The sequence below is a fragment of the Salvia hispanica genome, chromosome 6 (assembly GCF_029641045.1).
Source record: "Salvia hispanica isolate PSC_SH4W2 chromosome 6, Shi_PSC_v1, whole genome shotgun sequence".
Lineage (NCBI taxonomy): Eukaryota > Viridiplantae > Streptophyta > Magnoliopsida > Lamiales > Lamiaceae > Salvia > Salvia hispanica.
Genome location: NC_142697.1, coordinates 24,302,303 through 24,311,827, shown reverse-complemented (window position 1 = coordinate 24,311,827; position 9,525 = coordinate 24,302,303). Strand labels below are relative to the sequence as shown.

The 9,525-nt window shown below is 37.3% G+C and overlaps 2 protein-coding genes across 3 annotated transcripts; both read left to right on the top strand.

Moving 5' to 3' along the window:
• The first annotated feature begins 469 nt into the window (after positions 1-469).
• On the top strand, positions 470-4,442 carry LOC125206036 (putative apyrase 6). 2 transcript variants are annotated; one of them, XM_048105310.2, is made up of 9 exons: positions 470-1,257; positions 1,771-1,883; positions 2,115-2,222; positions 2,559-2,613; positions 2,947-3,138; positions 3,221-3,318; positions 3,406-3,602; positions 3,707-3,945; positions 4,025-4,442. In XM_048105310.2, exons 1-9 carry the CDS (start codon positions 663-665, stop codon positions 4,048-4,050), a joined length of 1,623 nt encoding a protein of 540 aa, XP_047961267.1. In that variant the 5' UTR covers positions 470-662; the 3' UTR covers positions 4,051-4,442. The 2 variants fall into 2 exon arrangements, with proteins under 2 accessions (XP_047961267.1, XP_047961265.1); XM_048105308.2 differs by having other exon boundaries at positions 3,707-4,442.
• Positions 4,443-5,366: 924 nt separating this feature from the next.
• LOC125207689 (uncharacterized) lies at positions 5,367-8,653 on the top strand. The gene is made up of 8 exons (XM_048107139.2): positions 5,367-5,514; positions 5,955-6,292; positions 6,792-6,863; positions 7,235-7,299; positions 7,440-7,596; positions 7,806-7,895; positions 7,992-8,081; positions 8,167-8,653. The coding sequence occupies exons 2-8, from the start codon at positions 6,011-6,013 to the stop codon at positions 8,323-8,325; spliced, it is 915 nt and encodes a 304-aa protein (XP_047963096.1). The 5' UTR covers positions 5,367-5,514; positions 5,955-6,010; the 3' UTR covers positions 8,326-8,653.
• Positions 8,654-9,525: the final 872 nt, after the last annotated feature.

Genomic DNA, 9,525 nt, shown 5'->3' with positions numbered 1-9,525 from the left:
AAATAAAGTAGAGATAAAAGTGTTTCTATTTTAAGTAATGGGTCATCTTAGTTGGGACAAACTAAAAAGGAAAGTGGGTCATCTTCAATGGGACGGAGGGAGTATTATAGTACGATATACTCTCTCCGTCACACTTAAAATGAAACATTTGGAAATTGACACGAGATTTTATGCAGTGTTGTTTTGTGAGCTAAAGAAGAGAGAGTAAAGTAAGAGAGATGAAAATATAGAGATAGAGTTCTTCTATTTTAGGAAACGTTTCATTTTTAATGGGACAAACTAAAAAGGAAAACGTTTCATTTTTAATGGGACGTGAGAGAGTATAAATTATGAAGAAATTCACCAATAGCAAATGGATACCAAAATATAGAAATTCGTTTGAGTATATACTTGGAGGCGAATTCCTTGGTACGGACTACAAATTTTATATTGAAAAATATTTAAGAGGAAATTTCCTCGCATTTAAACAGAAACAGGAAAAAGAAAAGCAGTTTCAGAATCACCAGGAGGGAGAGAGGGCTGCAAAATTTCATTTTGAAGGCCCCTCTCAAAACTCAATCTTTTTCCCACAAAAAAACTAGAAATTTCATCTGTGAATCATAGGAATTTTGTTTCTGTTCATCGTTAACACATTCCTATGGTTCACAAAATTCAATTCTTTGATGCGCCGATTGAATGCCCGCACAGTAAGCCCTAGTCCCGAAGAAGATAACAAAGATATGGATCCGATCAAATTCCAATTCCGCACGGCCCGGCCCGGATTCCGACCCCCCAACAACAAGCAGCCAAATCCAATTTCAAAATTCTGTCTCTACATCGCTATCTCGATTGCGATTTTGCTATTTTGCTACGCTCTGCTCTATGGGAACAGAATTGACGAAAACAAGAAATACGGCATCGTGATCGACGGAGGGAGCACGGGGACCAGGATTCATGTGTTCAAGTACGACGTTGTCAATGGGAATTTGGCCCTGGATTTCTCCGACAAGGGGCGGGCGTCGATGAGGGTGAATCCGGGCCTCTCGGCTTACGCGGAGGATCCGCAGGGGGCGGGCGCCGCCGTGGCACAATTGGTGGAATTCGCAAAGAGAAATGTGCCGAGAGAGCGTAGGGGCGACACCGAGATCCGGCTAATGGCGACCGCTGGTTTGAGGTTGTTGGAGAAAGAAGGTCAAGAGAGGATCTTGGATGCTTGTAGGAGGACTTTGGGGGCATCTGGATTTAGGTTTCGTGATGATTGGGCTAGTGTTATCACTGGTACAGTCAACTTTGATGTCTTCACGTTTTGAATCATTATTGTTCTTGTTGTCTCTTGCTTTGTTGATATCTATGTGGGATATGGTAAGTTTTTCTTGTTCTTTCTAATGCAATTCTTTGGAAGTAAGCTTCTTGCTGATTAAGTTGAAATTGAAGAAAACTTTCGAGGGGAGTTAGTAAAGTAGCGTTGTTGCCAATGTTTATTGTCTTGTGCAGTTTGTGTGGAAAAAATTGAGCTTTGAGCTTATATGTCTATCATATTTCTAGTATTGACGGCTTGATTGGGGAAATTTAGATATTAGCCGGGCTTCTTCATGACCAATTAGTTGACTCTGTACATTCTCGAGCCTATAGTTCCTTAATTGCTACTCCACTTTTAGACTCCCTTGATTCGGAGTAGTTTTTATATCAATCCGAATGTGCAGCGATTTGTATTATCTACTCTTTTTAGTGTTTTTTTATGTGTTTCACATTTTTTTGATGATTTCAATGGTGATTTCTGAATTGTTTTAGGGTCTGATGAAGGCTTGTATGCTTGGGTTGTGGCTAACTATGCTCTTGGAACTCTTGGAAAAGAACCAACACATACAACTGGTATCATTGAACTTGGTGGTGCTTCAGCTCAGGTTCTATTCTGTTTATTGATATGGTTATTGTTAGTGTTTTTTGCTGCAAATCATATCACAGTTGGAAACAATAATATCAATGTTTTGTGGGAGTATTTTTTACCTTTCTGAAAATGAAGCTGCAAATTTGTTACTCCATTAGTCCATGATGTGTCTTTAGCTATATAATGACATTTTTGTTTTCCTATTTTTCATTTCATTGGTTTTTATTTAAATTCTGAATTTTTACAGGTCACATTTGTCTCAAATGAGCCTATGCCCCCTGAGTTCTCCCGGCAAGTTAAATTTGGGAATTTCACTTACAACCTATACAGTCACAGCTTACTTCACTATGGCCAGGTACATGACATAGTATCAGTGTTAAAGCATCCTTCCTGTGGATGAGTTTCATATGTTTTAGTGGATTTCTCAAAATATGGATTGCCACTTTTATAAGACTACAGTCTCTTCCAAATTTCTGAAATAATCTTTCCTTTTGCTTGTGTAATAATGGTGTCATTTAATAGATTTTGCAACTTAGGAATATACATGTATACTGTTGTAAATAGATTTATGGTATTCTGGCTTCTTCACTGCATACAGAAAACATATGACTGTTGATCGTGATGTCATTATGCTATTAGCTGTGAAGACTGCTGCCTCTTCCAAGTATTTTTGATTACTATATTTTTGCAGAATGTTGCCTTCGAGTCGTTGAAAGAATCTCTTCTATCAGGACACCACGAATTGCGTACGTCAAGCTGAAGGATTCTTTTATTGTCTGGTTATCTTTATAGAGCTTCCCCAATTCCCCCCTATACCTATCTCATCTTTTTCTGTGGTGAATTATTTGGAATTTGGAGTGGAAATGCTATGGGAAAACTATATTATACTATACCGTGTTCACTCTTTAGATGAATTCTTTTAAGTTCAATCTTCATTTAGAGTAGTTAGGGTCTGGAACCTTCATGTGAGAACTAGCTGAATTATGCTGTCTAGTCATCTCAGCTAGATTGGTTGCTCATAATTTCTACACCGGGCACATAACCTTTGTTTGAAGTTTGTAAATTTGTTTGTACTGCAGCTGCCGAATCTCTTTACATAAAGAAACCAATGGATCCTTGTACTCCTAGAGGATATGCCTATGAAAAGGAGGCACGGAGGCTCTCTCCTATTTCTTTGGTCGAAAAAAGGAGATACATGTCCACTTTGTCTCCCAGTGGTAATTTCTCCGAGTGCCGATCTGCTTCTTTGAAGCTGCTGCAGAGAGGGAAAGGTACTTTATCTGATGACTTTACATGCTTCTTAAAGATCTTTTTACAGGATATGTTTAACTGACTCTTTTATGTCATATACAGACAAATGCTCTTATCACACTTGCTACATTGGATCAACATTTATTCCAAAGCTGCAGGGGAAGTTTCTGGCAACAGAAAATTTCTTTCACACTTCAAAGGTGTCGTTCAATGTTCGAGTAATTCTGTTCTTTTTCAATACTTGTTGTTTTTTTCCTAAAGTTTTTCTCTTCTCTTCCATCAAATAGTTCTTTAGGTTGAGGCAAAGATCATTTTTGTCTGGTTTGATGGCTGCCGGGGAAGAATTCTGCAAAGATGACTGGTCAAAGCTGACAAAGAAATACTCATTTCTCAATGCAGAGGACCTTAAACACTATTGCTTCTCTTCGGCATATATTGTCGCCATGCTTCATGATAGTCTAGGAATTGCTTTAGATGATCGAAGGTACATTTTTCAATCATCGATCTTAGGGAGTTGAGGGACCTAATATTTGCTTCCTGCTAATTCATAACATCATATTCCACTGTTTCTGAATGATCTTGGAGCAGGATTAAATATGCGAGCCAGGTTGACAGTATCCCACTCGACTGGGCGCTGGGAGCCTTCATCCTGCAGAGTGCAGCCGAGTTAGACACAGATAATGCAGATTGGCTGGCCCCGGTTATAGGAGGTGAATCTTCACCCCTACCTCTTCTCTTCGGAATCTTCCTAATGGTGATGCTTGTGTCATGGTTCGTGGTGAGGAGACGGAAGCCTTATCTGAAGACGATCTATGATATGGAAAAAGGTAAATACATAACCACGCGCATCAGTCGATACTCATAAAAGTAGCGGAGTTACAAATGTACGTCCCTGAATTTACTCAGACAACGACGACCAAGTGCCTCAGTGATCTATCTAGACTGCATGTGAAGAAGAAGTTTGTTGCTGCTGCACTTCCTCAATCTCAGTTCCCATCCAAATCTCGGCCAAGAATAGAGGGATCTGGCCGATTGTCGAGCAAGTTAAGGACCGAGGGGTTTAGCCGGGGCGCATGGCCGTGTTTTCGGGTGAGTACAGTTCTTGTATGTCCATTGGTATAGAAGAAGATTTAGTGTAGGATTCTGTTTACATAATCCAGTGATTGATTGCACAAATGTGAGCTCTGCTCTGATGTGTAGCATCATTTTAACTATTAATCTTATCACTATTTAGGGTTTGTTTTTGTACACAGTGAATGGATGCATTGCTTGTTCCACAATGTATAATGAGTAGTAATTTATATATCATCTCAAATTGCTAGTATTTAATATTTCCCAGTATTTATATGAATCTCTACAATCCTCTGTCTATAATAGTCTTATGTCAAATACAGTATATAATTATTATATTAATTTTCATTAGATTAATATAAGCTATGCATTTGATTTGACTAATACTACGAAACTCAAATCTCGATTGTATAAAGGAAAACTATTCAAAACACCCAAAGCAACATACTCCTTTTGTACTTAATTTTCTTGTATATATTTTAATCTTTGAAGAATTGAAAAACATTTAATCACAAAAGTATCTAATCATTTATGTATGTAGTTCTCATAGGAAAAATAAATATTACCGTGATTCGTTCTTTGAAAATTAAAATTGTTTTCCCAAACTTGGTTATAAAACCAAAACAGAAGGTACTAGAACTATAGGAGTAATTTCTGTCTGAAAATGTAATAATAGAGTATACAGACAAAAGTAGATTCAATCGCCGCCGGTGACTTGGTGTTAACTTTTCTTGGACAACACACCAATATATGGAATCCATTAATATTCATCTAGAAAAAAAGTAAAATTCGAACAAACTTCAAATTGTATTGCATCGTCTGCGCTACGTTTTGTCCATTTCACATTCATATCAGACCGTTGCAAACAATAAATAATACTAATATTAATAGTAATAATAAAAAATAATTAATAATAATAAAACCCATTCCCCCCAATAATTTTTTAAGTCCAAAATACGAACAAAACTTTATATCACCATCCTCATTAATAAAAACAAACTCTTTCACCAAATCAGCGCAATGACTCATTTTTCTAAGTATGTACAAACGAAATAGTACAGTTTAACACCAAACAAAAATTAATTTATATATAATAAAGAAGTAAAGAATCCACCTTATGGCTTATACATCAATAGAGTAATTCTTGTCGATAAGTTTGAATTAGCCAAAGTCATCGAAAGCAAAGTAAAACGCGTGAGCAATCAACAACTCCATAATATATATATATATATACACCCTTTTATAGAAATTTGATTTTCTTGGTTGCGCAACAAATTCGCGATTTCTTTCCCGTTTCCGTATCGAGTTTTCTGTTCCTCATTCAGGTACCTTTTTTTCCTTTTTCTCTCTCTTTTTTCTTCCTAGTTGTTGTTTCCCCCAATTCATTTTTTGAGTTGTTGATTAGATATTGACCTTTTGTTTTGGCGCCCTAAGCTAGAGAATTCGCTGATCCCGCTGCATTTGCCAGCGTGATCAATGAATTTCTGACGCCTTTTGATCCTCAATTTTTTTCTTTTGTTAGGGATTAGGTTTTTACGCCTGTGTTGAGATGAGTTTCTTTTGTTTTGGTTTCAATTTCTTTTCTTTGGGTGATTTGAGTCAATGTACAGGTCAAAAGATCAGAGCTTTCTCGTTAAATTGTAAAGGGAATTTTTCTTATTGTAATCCCGAGGCCGAAAGATTGTATCTTTTCTGTGAATATATTGGAAAATTGCAGTATTTGGATTCTGATTTTGAAGGGTTTCTGTTGACTTGCTCAACCCAGGATTTTTTGTGCTTGTTCTTGTTGCTTGAGGCGGTGGTGGTGTAGACAAGGTTAAAATGGCTGAACCTTTGGTGGGGAATGTGAACCAGCTACCGAAGACTGAGGCGGGTGGGCCGAGCCAACCGCTCCCTGAGGCTGTGGGGCTAAATGGAAAGAAGCCGGATGTGGTGGGTTCCTCATCATCAATGGCTGAAGATAACCAAGTGGTAGTGACAGTTAACAATGAGGAGGAAGACGAGAATGCACCACTGATAGGGATGGGGGAATGCCGGATTTGTCAGGAAGAGGATTCTGTAAATAATTTGGAGAGCCCCTGTGCTTGCAGTGGGAGTCTTAAGGTAAAATGCTCCTTTGATGCTTGCTCTTTTGGTTTCGTTTGGGTTGGTTGTTATCTATTTCTGGGTTGTCTAAGTTTGTAGGTTGCTATGTTTAAGCTGTGTGCTTCGAGTCCACTGAAACTGTCATCTTATAGGTGTTAGGCAAAATATTCAGATTTCCATAAAGATAATAAAAGCATTATGCATGTATGAATTATCGTGAGCATCTAGGTGTCGTAGAATTGATGCAATTTGGGACTGCATGAATATAGTCAGAAGACGACCTTGTTATTTAATGGTGGGGATATAGAACTCTGAATAATTTTTTGTGCAAGTTCTCCTGAAGTTTCTTGAATTTCTCTTTCATGATTATGTTTTTTTATTTGGGTTATCCTTTTGGCCCTTCTTATGTATGACCATCTTTATCCTCCCTCTCCTCTTCTTTTCTCTTTTCTCTTGGGTATTCATTTGTTCAAGTGACTTGTTTACTATTTTACTGAGATCTATTATTACTTTGCAGTATGCTCATAGGAAATGTGTTCAACACTGGTGCAATGAGAAGGGAGATATTACTTGTGAGATTTGTCACAAGGTATGTGATTTTACCTTTACTACTTGATGATATTTTCCCCATTAATCTAGCAAAAAGTCAATCAATGCTGTTTGTTTACGTATTCTCTCTTATGTCAATGTTGATATATCCCAACCATGAAATATATTTGTTGGAACAGTTGTGGATTGTTTTTTACTCATCAATCATGACAACCTCAATGTGATAGTTCAATTTCATGTGATACATTACACTAGGGATGTTTTCACCTATTATGAACTCACATACCCCATCTCACTGCCTTTGGATGTGTATGATTTAGAAAAATGAAATTGCCAAGCTCACATGAAGATATGATTTGTGATGCCGGTGTTTTAATCTCTATCTTTGACATTGTTTACTTTGTTCTGCAGCAATATGAGCCTGGTTATACTGCCATACCACGTCCTCAGCCTGATGAAACTACCATTGATATAGGGTAATAATTTGATTCTTAAAAGTGCACATATATGTTCCCAACTTCATTTGGTCACAATGTAAAGAGGAAAGTAAAAGTTTGTTTCAGTTTTCATGGAATTAAAGTCTAACTATGATTTGGTATCTTGAACCTCTTTCCAGTGGAGTATGGCAAATATCTGGCACACCACTAGACATGCATGATCCACGTCTTCTGGCAATTACTGAGGCTGAGCGTCAGTTGTTTGATGCTGACTATGATGATTATAACAACGCTAACAGCAGTGGCGCTGCCTTCTGCCGTTCAGCTGCTCTGATTGTAAGCCTTTGCTATTTTTTTGTTGCAATTCCTCATTTGGTAGTATCTCTGTGGTTTGACTAAGATTCGAGAAAATAAATTAATATGCTATGCCCTTTTTGGGAAATTATTGTCTGTCTTTAAATTCTAGTCCGCCCATGACTTATTTCTCTCCCTGCATTAAAGACCACATTCAATCGATATATTGAGAGGTATCTTTCAATTGGCAGTTAATGGCTCTTTTGCTACTGAGACATGCACTGTCCATCACCGATGATGGGGATGCAGACGGAGAGGACGACGCATCAACTTTCTTATCTGTAAGTTTTCATAGATCATCTTAATATGTGAGATGCTGTCCAACCCTCTCGATTCTAAAAAATTGCTGAATAACCCAATATTAACATCACATGCAGCTTTTCTTGCTTCGAGCCGTTGGATTTCTTATGCCTTGCTACATCATGATCTGGGCCATAAGCATCTTGCAACGTAGGAGGCAAAGACAGGTATGTTACATATAATTGCTCCAACAGAAATGACGTTAGAAGCCAGCCATTATTAATGTCCTGAAATCGTCGTTTGCTGGCACAGGAGGCTGCAACACTAGCGGCTGCACAGTTCGCAATCATGGTTCAATCAGCACAAAGCAGAGGCCTCATCGTCACCTCAGCCGCACCAGCAGTCACTCCGTTGGCCACTCCCCATGCTGCTGGCCCTTCACAGGCCGTGCCTCAGCAGGAGCACGTCTGATCCAACAATAGTTTCCTCATCTCTCTCTGCCCATTCAAGGCATGTGGGAGTTGTGCTCCAATCTCAGCGTTTGCAGTCGACTCTTTTGCGGTTAATTTCATGTTAAATTTTCAATGTGAGACTTGGCTCTGTTACATTACATGTGTATATGATTTATGAATTTCTGACCGTGAGATGAGCTGATCAACGGCGTTTTTCGACTAAGGTAGACGTTTGCCTACTCAGGACAGAACTCCTCCCAGGAAAAAAAACCCAAAAAATGTACTGATGAAAAGTGTACGTATTTGATGTACCTTGCTAGTGTAATAATATGTATTTTGGCAATTTATTTCTTTGTTTTGCCATTTTGTTCTTTCGAACGTTGTTGGTGGGAATGTATATATGTCTTTCAACGATGTGATGCTAACTTTGGTTAAATTTCTGAATCTTTTGTAAACAAATTCCAAGAAAAATGCGCACAAGAAACGACTTATCGAATCACAACCTTCCAAAAAACAAAACCTAAAATAAATAAATAAAAAATATTGAAAAAAAATACACTAAAATAAAATAAAAATAAAAGAAAGGATAACGGTCATCAATCCCAATACCGGCTTTTTGTGGAGAGATTGATATTTACTCTTTATATGGTAGTGAGCCTTTTTTTTTTTTACTTTTAACTAATAATAGGGGAAATTATTCAATAAGTCATGAAGATGATCAAATGCTGGTTTGTTCTATACTTTTCGATGTTTGGAAAATAAATTATGAAGTTTGAAATTTTTGCTATTATCTTATTTTTCTTGTTCTAGTGAATTGCGGCTGATTTGACAGCCGGTTTAAAACACGATGACAAAACAAATTTTAACTTAATTAGATATTGTCATTTTTCTCAACGTCGTTTTTGTCCACTTTTGTTAAATCGATTGGCACATTAGTGCGTAATTCGATAGAAAATGAAAGGATGAGATGACTGCGAAAATCTTAAACTTCATCATGTCAAAATCTGAAAAATGTGGATCAGCCGATCAAGTCATCAGACTAAAATATGACCTATTTATTTATTAAAAACAGTGAAACAATACCAAAATGGTATTGGTCTAGAATACGTGACATTCCATTTTTCATAAATATGAAAATTATTTCTCACTCATGTTACCGACACTTTAGCCACACTTTTGGAAATTATTAAATAATGAAAAAATGATTACGTTTGATCAT

Coding starts and splice junctions, on each gene's coding strand:
- LOC125206036 (XM_048105308.2), top strand. CDS start 663: ATGCGCCGATTGAATGCCCGCACAGTAAGCCCTAGTCCCGAAGAAGAT. Junction 1,258..1,770: donor TTGGGCTAGTGTTATCACTG/GTACAGTCAACT, acceptor GAATTGTTTTAG/GGTCTGATGAAGGCTTGTAT. Junction 1,884..2,114: donor TTGGTGGTGCTTCAGCTCAG/GTTCTATTCTGT, acceptor GAATTTTTACAG/GTCACATTTGTCTCAAATGA.
- LOC125207689 (XM_048107139.2), top strand. CDS start 6,011: ATGGCTGAACCTTTGGTGGGGAATGTGAACCAGCTACCGAAGACTGAG. Junction 7,597..7,805: donor GCCGTTCAGCTGCTCTGATT/GTAAGCCTTTGC, acceptor TTCAATTGGCAG/TTAATGGCTCTTTTGCTACT. Junction 7,896..7,991: donor ACGCATCAACTTTCTTATCT/GTAAGTTTTCAT, acceptor CATCACATGCAG/CTTTTCTTGCTTCGAGCCGT.